Consider the following 21,820-nt stretch of genomic DNA (forward strand, 5'->3'; position numbering starts at 1 on the left):
ATTTAACAAAATTAATACCGTTTACATAATTATCTACAGTAGCAGGATCTATCTACTCACTATGCTCATTTGTGTGAGCAGTAGCATGGACATAAATGAAGGAAAAGTTTTCATAATCATCACGTTTCTAACAAAGCGACATTAGTAATTTTAAAAAGATAGTGTTAGTACTTATATAAAAGAGTATTAGAAAAATAAATGAATTCTGTAATTTATTAATTACCATTTTTTCAATAAGACAGTGGAATGATCTTGAACCGGCATGATGGTGGACAGTCAAAGTGGATCTATTTTGTGCATTTGTAGAATTTAAGTGCTACAAAATTAATTAAGAATGTTAATTATAATATATATACATATAATATATAGAATGAATATAAATGTAAATAATTAAATGAAATAAATTTAGAATACCTGATAATCTGGAGATGCAAAAAGATCACAACACTTTCTTCAATCGTCTAACTTCATCTGCTGGAAAGGGGACTGCACAACCTCTTCCAACGTCTCAAACTTCTTCAAGCGATCGTGACCTCTTCCCTTGTGACATCGGAATAGTGTAGCTATTAACTCATTCACAATTCTTAAATCCTCGCTATGACCAAAGTCAAGGTCGAATTCATCCTAATAAGTGAATTACATAAAAAAAATATGATATACTAATTTAGGTAAAAAAAAAATGGATTCTCAAAGTAAACTTACTAGCACATGACTCCGAGTGTGCTCCTTAATCTCATTCTGAACATCTCTCCATGATCGCACATGAAATTGAGCATAAGCATATACTACTGTGCCAATATAGGAGGAAAGTGCTTCTGCACTATCATCCACTCCTCCAGTAAAATTTTCAAGAATGGTGACCTTGAGTTTTCCACGCCTTCAATTTTTTTCAAGAGAAATGTCACGTGTATAGCCACGAACGTGATGAGCAGATGCATCAACTAATAGATAATAGTATAATTAATTAATTATATAGTTATTGAGACAAAAGTATTAATATATAATTAATTATCAATGACATTTCCTTACTAGTAGATGTCAACTAGCTGTCATCCTCTGCCATGTTAACTTGATCTTTAGGAGCGGATTACACGAGTGGAGAGTCCTCAACGGGTTCGGGACTTGGACTTGGTAGAGGAGGCACATTTCTTCTTTGTTGTTTTGACGGCATCCTTGAAAATGATTAATATGATAAAGAAAATTAATTAGAAGAAATTATGAAAAGTATAATATTCTACAGTCACCTATATTGTAGAATATTTTTACTACTTTATTTTTCATCTTCGGATGTATTTTCCATGCTTGTTTCAGAATCTTCCTCAATAACATCTTCTTCGTTATCATCAACTTCTTCTTCGTCCTCCTTATCCACTCCTCCCCAGATTCTTCTTTGTTTTCTTCTTCTGGCTCTTCTTCTTCTTCTTCTTCTTCCTCACTTACTTGAATTGAATGATTATTTAATACAAACATGTTGAGATGGACTGGTGGGACGTCATCTCTACACAAGGGGAGCAAATCGAGTGCACCGAGATCAACAAACAAATTAATACCCTCTCTATCTTCTTGGTAAGCCTCTACAATCAGAGTGTCATCTTCATCTCCACTATTCTCCTAATCTACACTGGTTCCTTCTTCATATATATTTCGAGGGACAAATTTTTTTATGAATCACCAAGTTATCTCTCCACTATCTTCATCAGCGCTTATTATTGGATCAATCAAGTAATAGACTTAGGTAACTTGACAAACCAATACAAATGGATCATCTTAGTACCATTTAGATGCAGTATTGACACTCGTAAAGTGATTATCCCTATGTATAGAAACCCAACTACCGCTTAGATCCCACCAATCACATTTAAAGACATATATTATAGACCCACTCAGATATTTCGATCTGATAATATCACGTATGACACCATAATAGTTAATATCATATGTTCCTTGACTCATCTCGTGAATGGGCCAATGCATACAATTCTTGAAAAACTGATCTGGGATCACGAGCATGTGGAGATCCCCTCGATTTGCCACTGTGCATCTTTGAGAGGATCCATTACTAGGCGAGCATCATCTCCACAGACAACCTCCCATACGGTATCATCATCAGCCGGCTATTACTTGATCAGAGCGTGCCACTCAAGGCAGAGGAGTGGGTCACAGATTAGATGAGCCCCCTCGACATGACCACGTATCGACATAGCATTAGACAGACGAGGGGGCATCCTCGATGTCAGCCACCCCTTGTTGTGGATCTAGTTCCTCCGATGCAGCCTAAACTCGGTGTGGGGAGTAGTAGTCCGCAGCTGACGAGTACATCTGCAGGAGATGCGCGGCTTGCTTGGGTGGATGCGGTGATCTCACAGCTTACTGCACATATCGATCGACAAATCGTGTCTATAGAAAAGTCTGTCACCGAGATAACCCATTGTGTAGATATCCTCAATGAAAAGGTTGAATCCTTGACTGAGGCGATACGGAATACGAATTTTGTGAACAACACATTCGTCTGAATGTTGTTTACGAAATTCTATCACATTTTGTATTTTGCTTTTAATATATGTAAGGAACAATATTATTTAATATATCTATTATTTTTTAATTTCAATTCTCAATATTCCTTAATGTTAGATTTTCCAACTATAATACTAAATCGCTAAACTTCAAACATATATTTATATATAAATATATAATTATATTTTACCAATTTTGTATATATAAATATATATTATAATTTTTTAGACTTACTATAAAAACCACATAATTTTTAAATTAGAGTCATATTTAACTTAAAGTTACAATTAACGTTCAAATGTTAATTACTAACGTTTGAACGTTGATGCCAAAACATTTCACATTCGCATGTCAGTAGCCCCAATGTTTGAACGTATATGCAATATTCGAATGTAAATTTCATCTTTGTTTGAACGTTTAAAAAAAAAATCTTTTCTATTTTTAATAATAGTTTCCAGAAACCGTCATAGAAGATTCTTTTTAGTGACGGTTTGGGGATTGTCACAATTTTCCAACCTACCCAACCGTCATTAAAAGCCAAATATGTTGTAGTGCGTTCTTGAAAATGTAGATGTTGGGAATTGAAACTTCATGATGTACTTTAGGACAACAAACCAAGTTTGGAAAGGTCAAAATGTGCTTTAACATCAACATTAACATTGTAAAAAACATGGAAAGAGATCAAACTCATGACCAATGATATGATCTGCCTTTCATTCATTCGAGACCAGCAACTCCAACAAACCAACTTGGAGACCAAGAAACACTTGAGACTGTTCTTGATGTGTTTCTTGCTCGAATTTGATTCGTCGAAATCCCTTGTCATTTACTCTATTGAGAAAGATCCCAATAAGTAAGTCAATATCCCAAAGGAATCGAAATTAATACAAGAGAGGAAGTAAAGTAGTAGATGTACGGAGAATAGATAAATGGTGGCTTGGTCTACAAGAGAGGAAAGTGAAAGGAGCCCACCTCTGCAGCTAGCTTGAGATGGAAATATCAGTACTTAGGAACATGATGATGAGTAAGTCAGTTGTGTAGCAAAGGCTTGTCTGTGGGCTCAAATACTTACATAAAATCATCGGCCTACAGATTGGACTTATAATTACTTCCATTATTTGGCAAAAATAAAGTAGGGTTGAGTAGCACAGTTTAACCAACTAACAACTCCAACACCCACTCCATAATGATATATTTCTTTCTCTCTCTCTCTCTCTCTCTCTGATACCAAACTTGGGTTTGGGTTCAGCGTACATTTCATCACATAAATCATTCTAGCTTATTCCTAAAGCCAACTGGGTTCAATATAACTTGTACCCATTTTTCTGGTTTCCATGCTCTTAAGATCTACAGATGATATTAGTACTGTATCTCAGCTAGCTAGCTTTGTAGTAGCTCCGTACGTTTTCTTGCTGGTTTATTGTTTTACTTCTATGAAGCTGGGATGAGAGATCGTGCAGAAAGATTTGCAGTTCTTCCTTTCTCAGTTGGCTGCACTTCAGAGTCCAGCGTTGCTCTAGGCGCCTCAGCTAAACAGAAGAAACCAAAGCCAGAATCAAACCGGCCTCCTCTAATGAGTATGCATGGCCGCCTCTACATATCTCTGATGTTTCTCTCCTTGATTGATCCATATTCTCTTTTATTTGCAGTATTTGGTTGATTTTATCAATTTTTTTATCCTTTTATAAGGAAGAGAAGAAGGAGAAGAAAGGCCATCCAGATCAAAAATGAAGAATTCTTTTGGTTTTCTTGCTCTACCAAAGCCGAACATTGCTGGTGGGATACAGCGAGTGTTCAGAAGCATCAAAAGTTTTTCTCAACTCTTTGGTAAGTGAATGATTGATTGATTACTTGTTCGTTTCTCAAGATATATATCTAAACTTCATGATCTTTCTCCCTAAACCAACCATATCCATATTCCATGTTCTTCAACAGCGCATGCAGTAAGAGCTTAGGGAAAAAGACAATAGTAGTTTAGAGAGATCACTTTATAGGAAGAATACAAATTAATAGTTCTTTCGTTTGCAATATATACAAATATATGTACACTAATATCACCTGGAGCATGTGATTGGAATCATGCATATATACATGCATACACATAGATACATGCATACATAAAAAAAACATGCATAGATAGTACACACTCTTACATATTCACTAAGGAAGCCATTTTTTTACTCTGAATCCACAGTGAAGAACTTATAATTCACAAGCCAAACAATAGAGTTGAAAGCTTACAACTGCATGATGGACATTTTTTTACAAATTATTTGTCTCATTAGTACTGTATAATTGCAAACTTGGATATAGATGTGTGTGCGTGTGTGTGTTTCAGATGGTACAGTAAATTAATGGTATACAATATTATGTGTGTATATATATATATATATTGATGGGGGTGAGACGTCATTTTACAACTACTCTAATTAATAAAATATTTGTGAAGGAAACCTCGGGGAAGAAGTTAGGTAGCTAACCTTTGCTTGCATTCTCAGCATAATTAATTGATCAATAATGCTTAGTACCCCACCTGCATGCAGGGAGCTTCATCTTGATCAGATTCCATCCTAAGACTCATTATAATTCAATATAAATATTAAATTTCAACATATAAAAAGTATATATGTCATTGCACAATAATGATACTGATCACAAAAAAAAAAAAAAGGATTTTGGGAGAGATTTTCATGATGCATTCTTGGCATGATGATCTGTGTGTCTTCAATGATGTTATTTTAATATTATTTCTAGCTATATCCTTGATCTAGAACAAAAAGGTATTATCTCTATCACGCCGATCAGAAGTTAAGAAATTTTTAGAATAACTTTAATTAATAGAAAGCATATATAATATATACATTTACACGCGCGTTTGTGTAACTATGTCGAGACGATATTGTCTTATATATCAATATTGGTGTGTGAATTGGTGTACAAAATGTACTTACAAGAAAATCTTTCCTATTGCAAATAGGATAGGAGATGGATGATAGAGTAGAACATGTTATTCTACTTTTAAAAAGCAATAAATAATCTAATGTTTGATGGGTAATGCCACGTCAGTATATATATAGCGGTGATGGAAAAGAGACGAGAATAAAATATATAACATAATTATTAATATTAATTCTATCTTCAACAGTACCGTACTCGTAATTTTCAGATTTATTAGATTATTGATAGTGTCTGCATATTATATATATATACTTCTCAACATGTCATTTACACATCTCTCTCTTTATGAAAAATATAGTTTACAAAGAAGAGAATGAAGAGATGGAAAAGGAGATGGAAATTGGATATCCAACAGACGTGAAACATGTCACACACATAGGGTTGGATGGGTCAACGACAACAAACCCAGCAAAGGGATGGGAAAATCTGACAGCTCCTGAAATCATTTCTTTCCCTTCAATTTCTTTGAGGCAGTTCGAGCTCGCCATGGCAGCACAGGCTCACGAACCACCTCTCGTAGATCATGTTGCTCCTAATTGATCAAAGTTTAGTTAAAATGATTGATTATTTTGACTACGAAGTATAAAGATGATGATGATTAGGTACCGATCGAGTGGTGAAGACAAGTCTTAATATTGGATTGAAAACTTATGGTGATGACCTTATTGCATGTGTGCTAGCAGATAGCTTTGTATACAGCCTGAAAAAATCACATCCAAAACAACGTTTTCGGTTTTTGTTGTGTACTTCTTTCCTGCAAACAGCTAGGTGCTGATGACAAGAGTGCTACTGCATCTTCTGTAGAGATCTTGCAAACCCTGATTCAAACTTCTTTACAAATGTGCTATATATATATATATATGGATGATTTACTTGAATCATATACACACATATTGTGTGTGTGTGTTTTTATGTTGTTTTTACCTTGAACAGCGGGAGATGTTAAAAAATCTTATCCTTTCCTCTCTCTGTCTCTTGTCTGTCTGTCTGTCTCTCTGTGTGTAGTAGTTGCCAAAATCCAAATACATGTGAGCCAATGCATAAGGACACACCGACAGACACTGAGATAAGAAGTGTAGCCTGGCCTCTTTCAAGATAATGATATATATGTTCCAATATATGGATTGGAGTAGATACTCGAAGATGCTGTTAATCTTATTAACTTATTCATGATGACCCTAGCTAGTGGAATACTTCCTCCTATTAAAGTCTTGTACGTTTGAATCTTAAAATACATGCATGATATCTTCGTCTATAAGATGCAGATAATGCAGTTTATTATAGTTTACTTCATCCCAAAAAGCAACATCTAACCCACCTCCACTTATTTGCTTATATGGCAGTCTTAAAAGACAACAACCACTTAATTTGCATCCATATAACCGCACGTATTTTATATTGAAAAAATAATATTTACAATTATAAAGTACGTAAACATTTTTTAAAAAAGAAAATGATTAGTTATAGAATTAATATTAAAAAATTAATTTTTTAAAAATAAAAAAGAAATGTATGAATTAAACTGATCATTTTGATTTTAAAATATACTAAAAGTGGAGCACCACAACGGCCCAATCGAAGGCCGACCAAGTTCGGCATAAAATATCTTGTCCAAAACTACAATTACCCCTTTATAGTGTGAACCCCAAATAACATTTTTGACATATTACACTTTCAAACTACTATTTTTTAAAATTTACCCTCTTAATTATGAACTTCCATTCTTAAGATAAATGGATACAATGAATGACAAACACTACGACCCGTTTGGATTATGAATTGAACTTAGTTTAACTTTAAGCTGAATCTAACATCTAAATATTCAACTTTTAAATCATTAAATTTATCTCATGCTACAACAAAAATAGGTTTTAGTGACAGATGAAACTGTCACAAGAAATGGAAAAAACGTCACGAAATATATTTGGTGACGGTTTCTGACCGTCACCACCACTGTCACGTAATGTGCGTCACGGATTACATTTGGTGACAGTTTACTGTACAAGCGTCACTAAAAATATTTTTAGTGACGGTTGGGGATGTGCCGTTTGAAATAACGTTCGAACGTATTATTTTCTGTGACGGTTAGAATCTGTCACAGAATATAACGTTCGAACTTAAAATTATACGTTCGAACGTAAAAAAGACGAGCTGACATCCGAACGAGAAAATGTAACATTTGTTGATTATAGTTCAGACGTATAATGTAAACGTTCGAACGTTTATACGTGCGAACGTTACGTTTGAATCACGAATCCAACGAAAAGGAAATAATGTCCGAACGTTTGTATCATAACGTTCAGACGTTAATTCGAATGTTAAGAGTAGAGTTCAAACGTAAAGTGTACGTTAGGATTTTTGTAACGTTAAACTTTTTTGACATTCGAACGTTTTTTAACTTGGGTTTAAACGTTCGAACGTTTTGTTACTATTTTGTATGGTTACGTTCGAACTTATTTTTGAACGTGTAATACTGTTGAAACATATTTTATTTACATTCGAACGTACATATCAGAAATGATAAACTCATCCACTTAATAAACAAACCAATTGTTTCATATTACAGTACATATTTCACAACCAATATTGTTTGAAACTATTTTCAAATTAGATGTTAAAAACGTAATACAGAAATAAAATTCATTTCTTTTTCTTTCCTCGCCCAGCACGATTCTGTTGCAATGACATAACACGCTCCATTTGCATCATCATCTCCCGCTGCACTTGCTCTTGGACCTCACTACGGATTCTTTCATCCTGGTCTCTTTGTTGGTCCTGCAAACGCATTTCTAAATGAGACTGTCGCTCTAAGAGGGACTCCAACTCTTGCTGTCTAGACCTCATATACTCATTCTCGAGTCGTGCAGCTTCAAATCTTTGGTAAGATTATTAATTTGTGATATCGATGAGGTTGAGGAAGATGAACCGGAATGCTTGAAAGATCGTCCCAAACCTCTTGCCATACTAGAGTTGGGCCCAAGCACATGTGAAAAAATGTCCAAGTCACTAGGAGAGGAATCCCCAGAAGCTGACTGCATCTCCATCATTTTTTCCTGCAGTTTGAAAGATCAAAACACACAATAAGTAACATATTAAAAGAAATACAAATAAAAAATAATTTAATCACATGTTACATAATTTATTTAACAAAAGGAACACCGCTTACATAATTAATTGCAGCTGCAGGATCCATCCACTCACTATGCTCATTAGTGTGAGCAGCAGCATAGACATGAATGAGGGAAAAGTTTTCAGGATCATCACGTTTCTAAGAAAACGACATTAGCAATTTGAAAAAGACAGTATTAGTACTTATATAAAAGAATAATAAGAAAAAATATGAATTATTGCATTTATTAGTTACCATTTTTTCAGCAAGACGATGGAATGATCTTGAACCAGGACGATGGTGAATAGTCAGAGCAGATCTATTATTTGCATTTGTAGAACTTAAGTGCTACAAAAATAATTCTCACCGTTAATTGTAATATATGTACATACATATAATATAAACAACAAAATATAAATGTAAATAATTATAGAAAATAAATCTAGAATACCTGATATTCTGGAGAGGCAAAAAAATCACAACACTTTATCCAGTCGTCTAATTTCATCTGTTGGAAAGGGGACTATGCAGCCTCTTCAAACGTCTCAAATTTCTTGAAATGGTCGTGACATCGTCCCTTGTGACGTCAGAATAGTGTAACCATTAACTCATTCACAGTTCTCAAATCCTCGCTACGACCAAAGTCGAGGTCAAATTCATCCTAATTATAAATTAATTATGTTAAAAATATGATAAACTAATGTAGGTGAAAAAAATGATATAATTAGTAAACTCACCAGCACACGACTCCGAATGTGTTCCTTAATCTCATTCGGCACATCTCTCTAGGAGCGCACATAAAATGGAGCGTAAGCTCGAATTACTGTGCCAATATAGGAGGAAAGCACTGCTGCACTATCATTCACTCTTCCAGTGGAATTATCAGGAATTGTGATTTTCAGTTTACCATGCCTTCGATTTTTCTCAAGTGAGATGCCACGTGTATAGCCACGACCACGACGAGCCAATTGTTCATCAACTAATAGATGATAATATAATTTTGAAGGTTATATATATTATTTATTGAAACAAACATCTTGATTATATATAGCATTAATGTAAACATTCCTTACCGGTAGGTGTCGACTGTGCATCGTTCTCTGTAATGTTAACTTCATCTTCAGGAACAGACTCCTCAGGTGGGGAGTCCTCAATGGGTTCAGGACTTGGACTCGGTGGAGGAGGCACATTTCTCCTTTGTCTTTTTGGCGGCATACTTGGAAATGATTATATATAACAAAAAAATATTATTAGAATAAATTTATATTTATTATAAAATTCTATAATGGCTGTATATGAATAAACTTTTTAGTACTTTTAGTCTTCATCTTCGAATGTATTTTCCATGTTTGTTTCAGAATCTCTCTGTATAACATCTTCGTCATCATCATCAAGCTCTTGTTCGTCATCCTTATCCACTTCCCCCCGGATTCTTGTTCGTCTTCTTCTTCTGACTCTTCTTCTGTACTTTTCTCACTTTCTTCAATTGAGTGATAATTTAATGAAGACGGGTCGAGATGGATGAGTGGGACGTCATCTCTACATAAGGAGAGCAACTCGAGTGCACCGAGGTCAACAAATAAGTTAATACCCCCTCCTCCATCTTCCTGGTAGGCCTCTACATTTGGAGTGTCATCTTCATCTCCACTATTATCGTAATCTGCACTCGTTCCTACTTCATATATATTTCGAGAGATAAATTTTTGTACAACTCGCCAAGTTATCTCTCCACTATCTTCATCAGCACTTTTCATTGGATCAATCAAGTAATAGATTTGAGTAGCTTGACAAGCCAGTACGAATGGATCATCTTCGTACCATTTAGATGTAGTATTGACACTCGTAAAATGATTATCCCTATATATCGAATCCCGACCACCGCCTAGATCCCACCAATCACATTTAAAGACATATGTTATAGACCCACCCAGATATTTCAATCCGATAATATCACGAATGACACCATAATAATCAATATCATCTGTTCCATGACTCCCCTCGACCAAGATACCACAGTTTTGAGTTTTTCTATTACGTTCACGGTCCAGAATATGGAATCTATAACTTCGAACTGTGCATGCAGTGTATCGAAGTGCTCTATTTGATAGACCACGGGCCAATGCATACAATTCAAAAGAGACTGATCCGGGATCACGAGCACGTTGTTCCAATATCTAACAATTTAAATAATGTCATTTATTAAATATTAGCTAGAGTTAAAACTTTCATCATGTAACATATAGTATAGAGTTTAGTTCATACACGTTGTTCAAACCATCCAGAAAATTATGACTCGTGTCTTGCCACTATATCCTCGACGCCTTCCATCTTAAGTTTGTCCATGTGCTCACTGTATAGTATAAGTTATCATATTATTTTACATAACAATAGTTAAAGTTGTATATAATCTTTAGAATTATTTAAACCTTGTACAATGACATACCTGAGATAGTGATCAATCTCCTGACAATTATTTAGTACGTACCACCGAACTTTACCCAACTTTGTATCAAGTAAATCGTAACCCGTTTGTGCACCCAAAGGTCGTACATTCTGAGAAAACACTGATAGCTCACGAGAAGGCGGAGCAGCAAGATCAGCATTTCGTTCTTGATGAATAAATCGTGTCTCAACACCATGAAGATATAAAGAGCAAAATGTTAACCATTCATCATGTATATAGGCCTCTGCTATTGAACCCTCAGCTCTGGCTTTATTCCCAACAGTGCGCTTCAGTCGACCTAAATATCTTTCAACTGGATACATCCAACGGAACTGTACTGGTCCACCCAACATGATCTCCCGGGGTAAATGTATTGCTAAATGGACCATGACATCAAAAAATGACGGTGGAAAGATTTGCTCAAATTTACATAGTATAGTAGCAATGTCTTCTTCCAGTTTCTGCAGCATATCTCGCTTCACTACCCGAGCACACAAATCCTTAAAAAACATACACAGTTCAGTTATGGCAACACGTACAGCAGATGTTAGCTTCCCATGAATTCCCACCAGTAATAACTTCTGTAAAAATACGTGACAGTCATGACTTTTCAATCCACCAATTTTCCAGTCATCATGGCTTACGCATTTACTGATATTTGAAGCATAACCATCTGACAACTTCACACCTTGCAACCATTTGCAGAAGTCCATCCTCTCCTCCCTTGTCATTGTAAAACATGCATGCGGCATGACCACCCTCTCACCATCCACTCATAAATGCAAATTATATTTAATTCCCATTCTCTCAAGATCTTTCCTTGTCTTAATCGTATCTTTCGTCTTTTTATTGATGCTCATTAATGTACCCAGTATATTATCACAAATATTCTTCTCAATATGCATTACATCCAAACTATGTCGCAACATGCAGGACGACTAATACGGCAACTCAAAAAAAATACTACGCTTTGTCCAATTCAATTCTGCTACGCCTCGTTTTCTCTTGTTCTTTCCCTACCTTTGCCAAAATTGTTCGCTGCCACATGTACCAATTGTTCCAGGATCTCTTCCCCAGACAACTCATTTGGTGCAATTCTATCTTCTACGCGTCCATCAAACTTAGCTGATTCTGTTCTCCATGCATGATTTGTTGGTAGATAACATCGATGACCCATGAAACACAACTTTTGAGAATATTTTAACCACTCACTAGTAGTTTCTTTATTACACGTCAGACACGCTAACTTTCCTTTAGTACTCCAGCCAGAAAGATTCCCATATGCCGGAAAGTCATTTATCGTCCACATTACCACAACATGCATCTGAAAAGTTGTTGATGTGGATGCATCATAAGTTCTGACGCTTGCTTCCCATAACTCTTTCAACTCTTCAATCAACGGCTGCAAATATACGTCAATGTCATTCCCAGGTGATCTTGGGCCGGGGATAAGCAAAGTTAACAAAAAGTTGGGCGCCTTCATGCACCTCCATGGTGGAAGATTGTACGGAATCAACACTACAAGCCAAGTGCTATAACTTGTACTCATATTTCCAAAAGGGTTGAATCCATCAGTTGTGAGTCCGAGACGCACGTTCCTTGCTTCTATCCCAAACTCTGGATACTGATTATCGAAAGATTGCCACGCAAGTGAGTCAGCAGGGTGCCTCATAAATCCATCATTTTAAACTCTTTTCTCTTTGTGCCACTTCATATCGTGAGCTATTTTCTTACACATGTATAATCTTTGCAACCGGGGTTTCAATGGGAAATATCGCAATACTTTAACCGGCACGCTTTTCTTATCCTTCCACCTCGACTCTCCGCATACAGGACATGCTTGTTTCTCCTCGTTCTCATTCCAAAATAAAACACAATCATTCTTGCCCGCATGTATGGACTTATACTCAAACCCTAATCCCTTTCTCAACTGTTTCACTTCATAAAAGTTCTTCGGCAATGCAGATCCTTCGGGAAGCACTTCGTTAAATAAGTCTAATACCATGTTAATTGCTTTGGTTGACATTCCACACAATGATTTTATGTGAAGCAATCACACAATAAACGACATTTTAGAATGTTTTGTACAACTTGGATAAAGCTCACACTTTGCATCTTCCCACATTTCTGGAAAATTATCTGAATCATTTCGTCGCCCACTTGAGCCATTGTCGTCAACCTCATCCATAAACATCCTAGCTCCAATGTCACTCAACATCTCCTCCATCTCATCTCGCTCATAATCATCCACGTGCCGCAAATTTCCCCACTGACTGAATAAGTCATATGCTGATTCAGCATACGGCTCACCATGCAGTACCCATCGAGTATACCCCAAATCCATACCGTTCACAAATATATGACTTTCAGCTTCATCCAATCCTATCGCATACAAATTTTTACAACCTCGACATGGACACTTAATGTAACCACGACTATCAGCAAAGGCCACTGTAAAATCAATGAAGGCCCTTACTCCACGCGCATAGGGTATGTAATCTTTTCCAAGTCTATCGCGTAGACGCATCCAACTTTTTATCCATTTCTAAAAACATCTAATTTTTTAGTAATATATGGAAAAGTTAAATACACATGCATGTCATGATACATCATGTTCAAAGTACTCTTTCTCAAGGTAGTTGGTCCTATCCCATTCGAGATTATATTCTCCATATTGCACAAGTCCCGTCACTCTACTACTTTGAACGTTAGTAAAAATTTCGACAGTACTTCCCCATAGTTCTCCAAGTATACATGTTCACATATAGGGATTATGACCCTAAGAACAGTATACCCGAAGAACAAATGAGGAAGACACTGAAACTTCATATTAAACGTTCAAAGTAGGAATAACGTTTATGTGCAATACATATAATATAATCTCAAACTGTCCACACTGGACAATTCAGGAATTAATGTACACCTAAATGTACACTAATTCCCAAACGGGTCTAAGGTTATTCATGCAATGTTATACAATATCTAACAAAAAAGTCTACAAATAATCATGTGCACATTGTTTGAATTATCCCGATGTACTAATAATATTTATATTATTAATGATTGATAACACTTAGAAATTATTTGTAGACTTATATAATTCCTAATAACAAATTATATGTCATTTACCAGCTATATAATATATAACACTACTATAAAATATCTTATAATTACTATTATAAGTTACTGATAACACTTATATTTTATTTGTTATTATATAGCATAAAATAACAATTTTTACTTATTTATTTCGTATTTAATATAATATATAGTAAATTAGATTATAATTACTAGTTATACTATATATTGATAACACTTAATTGTTATCAGTTATTATATAATTATTACTATTATTGCAAAAATTATTATAATTATTATAATAAGTTTTATTATTAAATAAGTAATTATTATTATAATTACTTATCTATTTCTTATTAATCCTTTTTTAATACTATACATTACATGATAATTATTATTATGGATTAATACTAATAACACTATACTATATATTATTAGATAAAATATTTAGGATTATTGAGCTATTAGATTTTTAGGAATTATTATTTTATAATACTTATTTATATTATAATTTTAGTAATACGAATTTTTATATATACTATATAGTTATGCCTTATAATTGACACTTAGTAATATATGATAATTTCTTATATTAGTTATTTAACTAATTATATAGATAATAGTTTTAATTGTAATATTATAATTTATAATTATCGTTATTATAAATTATATACTATTTATTTTTAGGATTACACAAATAAATACACTATTTATTTATTAAATAAATTTTTATATATATTCTTTTATCACAACAAATTACTAAAATAGACACATAAACTAACAAATAATTATTATTCAAAAACATACACTATACTAAAACATTATCACATTAAGAATAAACATATTCAATAACAATAATTTTTCTTTTTAATTCATCCAAACAACACAATCTATATCACAAATTAAATCCACAATAAAATTTAACAATAGAGTTTAGTATATATACCTTGTGCTTTAAATAAATTCTTCTTCAAAAATCACAACTTTTCAACAATTCACAACAATGATCCTTCAAAAAATACACAATACTAGTTAGTTAAATATATATGAAATAAAACATTGATAATTATCATGTAAATTACAAATAAAAAATGAGAAATATTATTTACCTTAATGCTTAAAACTATACCTTTGCAAACTCTCTCTCACTATAACCCTCCACTTCTTCTCTTCCTCTCTCTAAAACTCTCTTTGTCTCTCCAAACCTTTCCACTTCCCAGCTCCCTCTCTCTAAAACTCTCTCTGTCTCTCACTCTAACACGCATGGAGGAAAGCAGAAATGAATCTGTTTTCCCGTGCGTGAAAGTTTTATTTTCTGCTTGTTATGCGATTAACGTTCGGACGTTCATTAATGAACGTCTGAACGTTTCATTTTACATGCGAACGTTTAAGCAGTAACGTTCAAACGTAAAATTATCCCGCCCAGTAATTATGTGACGCCCCCAAATCCCCACACCCGAACATGGGGAAATCGAGACGTCCGGATGGTGACAACCCGGGTCACCATCCCATCGACGGGTGCCAAGTGTGTGCAAAGGCAACAAATGTGCAAAAGGAAACGCAGCGGATAACGAAAGTCATAAAACTAAGTACTAGAATTTTTTTTTCTTAATGTAATACAAGCTATTTAAAACATACGTAAATAAAATATTACAAAAACCCAAATACAGTTTTAAACAAATATAAAACATATCATCAGCAACCCGGCGGAGCCGCATCCTCGGGCTCAGCCTCCTCCTCCTCATCCTCATCACCTGCACCAAAAGTTACGGAACCACAAATGGTTCCGCAGGTAAGTAAACCCCAACGCTACCAGATAAAAACACATAGGACTCAAACAATATGCATGAAACATGCCCAATGCACAAAGCCCATAAAACATAATTTTTTTCCACACACACCAAAAATCCCATTTGGCCCAAAAACATATCCTTTCCGAAAAACACGCCAAAAGTCACATTTGGCCGCCAAAAGTCCATTTGGCCCAATATCTCGCCAGAAGTCTATCCGGCCCAATATCTCGCCAGAAGTCTATCTGGCCCACGCCAAAAGTCCCATTTGGCCTCACAAACCATTATCTAATTTTAACCGTATACACCATGACCTCCCCTAGGGGTCATCCGCACACCCTGGCTCCAGTGTCACACCGTAGAGTACCACCACGCATGTGACACCTAACGAGCGATGCCCAGTTCCGCGCCCCGCGCGTTCGTAGCCAAGCATCCTCTAGCCCTCGCCAGCGAAGGGCCACGGAGTCGGTGAGTAGGGCGATGCCCGGTTCCGCGCCCGGCGCGTTCGTAGCCAAGCATCCCCTAGCCCCGCTCCCGTCATCGCTCTCGACAACTCAGGGGACATCACTCAGTTTATTCCGCTCCCGAGTGACCAGAGGAGCTCCACCGAGATAATAACTCATCCCGGCTTGGGCTCGTGATACACACGCACCCGCAATACACTTACGCCAATACACAGGCTTTTCACATAAATCCACAAACACACGTGCATGCACCATGTAATGCCATAATAAAATAATCCAACAATCATAAATCAAATAAACAGGCAACTCCGTCCTCCATCCATCCGACCCCCGAAACTCCTCGGACTCAGTCTGGAATCAATAACCAACAACAGTAAATAATTGAATGAGCAATATATATTAAAATCTGAAAATAGGGTTTGGAAAATACTTACAGCGCTATATGGCAATTTTAGAAAACAAGCGGCGTTGCAAACGGCGGAGGAAAAGCAACGTAACAGTGTAATTTACACTGTTGCCGTGGGTAATAAATTACCCACTTTCGAACGAGGACAAACCAAAGCTCGGGATTGATAGGGAAGGGTCTTGAGATATTTATGAAGCTAAAGGAAACGAGTTTTGGCCGTGGGTGGTGGTGGAAACGGCGGTCGAAGGCCAAAAAGGGGCTGAACGGAGATGAGCTCGTGGGAGCTACTCCGGCAACGGATCGGGGCCGAAATTAGGTGGGTTAGGTCGGCAAGAGGTAGGGGAAGAAGCTGTGAAGAGATGGTGGCCGGAGGTGGTGCGACGGCACCGGAATCGGTGAAAAACCGTGTGGCTTCAAAGGGCTTTTCTGGCCAAACGGCCGGCCGGATGGGGGAGATATTTGGTGGGAAGGTGTGCCGGAGGGAGGGGGTTCGAACGAGACCGGTGGCGAGCCAAACGGTGGCCGGACGGCGGCGGTCTGGGCTGAAGAAGATTCCGGCGACAAGGGCAAAAACAGAGCAGGTGCAGCGACTTCCGGCGGCTCTCGAAAGCTAACGGCTGGTCCAATGGCTCTGAAAATTGGTGAGGATGATCTATGGTGGAAGGGGAAGAGAATGGTGGTGACGGTGCATCAAACGGTGGCCGGACGGCGGAGAACCGGCCGGTCAAAGGGGCAGCGACGGGATGGATAAATGAGAGAAAAACGCACGGGGGGGGAGGGGTCGACGCACGGGAAGAAAAGCAGGAGAAGAAAAAGAAAAAAGAAAAAAAAAGAAAGAAGAAGAAAAAGGAAAGAGAAAAAGGAAAAAGGAAAAAGATGTGAAAAGAAATGAGGTTCAATCCTCACTCCGGGAAAACAAAACAAACCGCCGAAAAGAGATTAAAAACCACAAAACAACTAAAAGAAATAAAACACAACATCAAGTAAATTAAAAATCAATTTTAAAACGCATGTAAATTAAAATAATAAACTAATATATTAATTAAAATAAAAACAACCATTTCAACGAAAATACACTCAAAAGCGGGTCGGCACAAATTATACAGTACGTTCGCACGTATTATTGTCCATCCTACGTATTCGTCAATAACATTTGAACGTTTATATAGTACGTTAGAACGTACTGTGCAAATTTGGTTTAAGCGGGAAATTTCCCTCCGAATTTATTATAACGTCCGAACGTTTCGCATGAAGGTTCGAACGTAAATATTATTATTTACATATTAGAATTTAGTATATTCCTCATAATATACTTATATATTAAATTATAAATTATACAATATTAATTAATATATAATTTGTACCAATTATAATATATATAACATAAGTATTATATAAGAACGTACTATATATATATTATAACTTTATATTAACTAATAATATAAAATATATATTATATTATAACTATAATATAATAAGTATATTATATATTATAGTTATAACAAGTATATTATAATATATTATATAGGAAAAATTGTATATTATCCTAGTATACTACATACTATATAACACTATATAGTATACACTATATAGTATATAGTGTAATATACTATATACTATATAATATACATACATTATACGTATATAATACTATACATTATATAATATATCATATTATATAGTAATATATAGGTAATATAATATATATTATAATAATATATTATATAATATATATAATATAATATATAGTGTAAAAACGTTCGAATGTTATAACTAAAACGTTTGGACGTTTTGATTGACGTTCGAACTTATACGTTATACGTTCGCATGTTAACACAACGTCCGAACGTACAAGTTATACGTTCGCACGTATGATTTTAAGTCCGAACATAATTTACATAACGTTCGCATGTGCAGTTAACGTCCGAACGTTAATTAATTAACGTTCGGAACGTTAACTGTATATAAGGCCAGGCACGACGATTTCCAGGCCATAACTTGTACGAAACCGGTTATAAAACTCAAACTCTCTCTTCCTCTCCGCCACGCACGCAGCCGCAACTGTCGCCATCCGCCACCGCAACCGTCACTAAAAGGTAATGTGCCCTCTCCCTCTTATATTTCCTTGCTTTTAATCGGTGGGTTTCAAAAATTCGAAACCCACCGTAGGCCGATTATAAAACTTGCATTTCCGGCCACCATTCGTAGTAAATTGATAAAATAGGACCGTAGAAACATTCCCCACTGTATATAAATGCTTATTTTGGTTGTTTGTGGCTTCGAAACATGCGTTTCGAAGCTTTCGGTAATGGCTGAGTTGACTCAGCGATTCCGTGTCGTAACGTTCGGACGTCACGACACAACGTCCGGACGTGTGACCTTTGGTATTCTTTACGTTTGCACGTTATATTGTAACGTGCGAACGTATTATTTTTACGTGTGAACGTTTTTATCCAACGCTTTAACAGAACGTTGGATAAAACGTTCGAACGTAAACCGTTGCTCTTCTTCAGCTAGTAAGAACGTCCGAACGTATGACAGTTCAAATTCATTACGTCCGAACGTTTAGATAATACGTTCGGACGTAATGAACTCATTCGGACGTTTTTATCGAACGTTTGAATGAAACGTTCGATAAAAACGTCCGAACGTATCATCTTTGTAAATTCGCACCTATTTTAACGTGTGAACGTACTTTCAATAACGTTCGAACGTTTCCTATTAAAATATTTTTATATTGTTTCTTTTAAGTATTATTATTTTATAAATTGAAAAAGTGAAATTATTTAAAAGTTTTACTGGCAAAATTATGTAAATTTATAAGGATGATATTTTAATTTTCTGTATAATCCATATATGTCATAATACGTATGTATCTGTGATTATAATCATTTTTTTTAAATGTTATAACTTATATATTTTTTTTAATTTTTAGGATATGGCTCAGTATATGACGACAAGGAAGCGAGGGAGGGATGGAGGCAATCCGGATATTGCTCGACTGGGGGCACGAACTGTTATGGGGGAACGACAAATCCTCATTAATGAGTTTGATGAGCTCAACTAGGAGCAGAAGAGCTGAGAGACGTCTTCGTCACCAGAGGCTGGGGCCCCATATGCACATTGAAGGGAAAGATTTAGCCCACAATGGTTCGAGAGTTTTACATTGGGATGGCCACCATGCCTAACGATGCATCATCCCATACTCTCAGTGTACGCGGTGTACAGTTTCAGTTCTCAGCAGATGTTCTCGCCGACTTACTCCAGATTCCGCGTATACTACCTGAGTCGACAGCTGCTCAGGCTGGTGACATAGCAGTTGCATTTTCCCCGGGCATATTCGAGGCAGATCCAGCCGCTTCTGCTTCATCTTCGGGCCCTGTTGAGTTTATGCCCAGTCATGAAGAAGATCGACCCAAAGGCGATCCTATTGCTGCTGAGGTTGGTGACGATGAGCGGGACCAGGATTTCTACAGCCTCACTGGCACGGACCGCACAAAGCTCGATAGGCCGAACTCCTTCAGCCAGAATCAGCTGCTGCCTTTCTTTCGCATGTTGCACATTTTTGTTGTAACAAATGTAGACCCGGTGGCACATAAAAGCACATTCAGTCGGGCTCGTGCACAGTTCCTGATTGGCTTGGCACGTGGTGAGCCCATTGACTTGCCCCTTGTTATATTTGAGCGGATCCGTTACGAGGCCAGCATCGTTACCACGGATAATCTCCCGTACGGAGTCATCATCAGCCGCTTATTACTAGCCCGGGGAGTGCCACTCCAGGCGGAGGAGATGGTGATAAACCAGATGAGCCTTATCGACATAACCACACACCGCCGGAGCATTGGACAGGGGAGAGGCTCAGCTCGGCGTCAGTCTGGTCCTACGCCAGATCTTGTTCCCCCGACTGAGTATGGGGCTGATGTTGCTCGCCCGTCGGCGAGTACTAGTTAGCAGCCGGGAGTTACATCTGCTGGGGATGTGCGACCTGCTTGGGTTGATACAATGATGACAGATATGAAGGTGCATATAGACCAACAGATCGATAGACAGATTGCACATATAGATCAAGCTGTCGCACATCTTGCACATCATGTAGATGTGCTAAACAATAAGGTTGAGACATTGACTGAGGAATTTCGATCTTTTGTAAACCAGCAGTTCTGAAAGTGATTTGTAAAAATTTATCATTCGAACGTTTTTTATTTTCGACATATGTAATGGACACATATTTAATGTATGTATTGTGTAGCTTAATTTCTACTCTTAATTTTTTTTTAATATAACGTTACTCAACCTTACTATTAAAAAAATATATATTATGGTTAATTTATGTAATTTAACATATAACGTTCGAATTTTATCACATTAACGTTCGAACATTGGGGTTAATATATTAACGTTCGCACGTAATTAGTTAAAACGTTCGAACGTTCGCGCTAATTTTTTTACGTTCGCACGTAAATATACATAACATTCGAACGTTACTGTGACGTGCGAACGTATTATGTGAAACGTCCAAACGTTTTGAAATTCTTGCCCAACATTTAGTGACAGTTCTCACAAACTGTCACAGTAAATACGTTTTAGTCACAGTTTGGAAACTGTCACTATTTATAATCTGTCACTAAAAGCCATATTTGTTGTAGTGTCAACTCAAAACCTCTTTACACATGGGATCTATAACTTTTTTCAACTCAACACATTTTTATACATGAGACCCACAACCTTTTTCAATTTTCTATAAATACATCTAAACTCATTGTAAGTAAGTCTCACAAAACTCACTTCACCATCTCAATTCATTATTATTTATAAAAAATTTAATTTATTTTAACTTAACTCAACATCTAAATAAGTTGTAATATTGTATCTTTATGGTTGAATTATTTGCCGTCTAATTTTCATCCCAAGTCATTTTCTGTTTGGATCTGGTCCAATAAGAACCTTGACATAATACTTTCTCTCCTCGCCCAATTTCCAATTCCAGCCCACGGTAGAAACTTTTAAGCCCAATGATATAGCCCAAGTAAAACGCATCTGCCTCTCAATCTCAAACCC

General features: G+C 36.3%; 1 protein-coding gene across 1 annotated transcript; it reads left to right on the forward strand.

Moving 5' to 3' along the window:
- The first annotated feature begins 3,672 nt into the window (after positions 1-3,672).
- On the forward strand, positions 3,673-6,439 carry LOC122315074 (CRIB domain-containing protein RIC4-like). The gene is made up of 3 exons (XM_043130800.1): positions 3,673-4,091; positions 4,204-4,341; positions 5,771-6,439. Exons 1-3 carry the CDS (start codon positions 3,959-3,961, stop codon positions 6,010-6,012), a joined length of 513 nt encoding a protein of 170 aa, XP_042986734.1. The 5' UTR covers positions 3,673-3,958; the 3' UTR covers positions 6,013-6,439.
- Positions 6,440-21,820: the final 15,381 nt, after the last annotated feature.

The sequence above is a fragment of the Carya illinoinensis genome, chromosome 1 (genome assembly GCF_018687715.1).
Source record: "Carya illinoinensis cultivar Pawnee chromosome 1, C.illinoinensisPawnee_v1, whole genome shotgun sequence".
Lineage (NCBI taxonomy): Eukaryota > Viridiplantae > Streptophyta > Magnoliopsida > Fagales > Juglandaceae > Carya > Carya illinoinensis.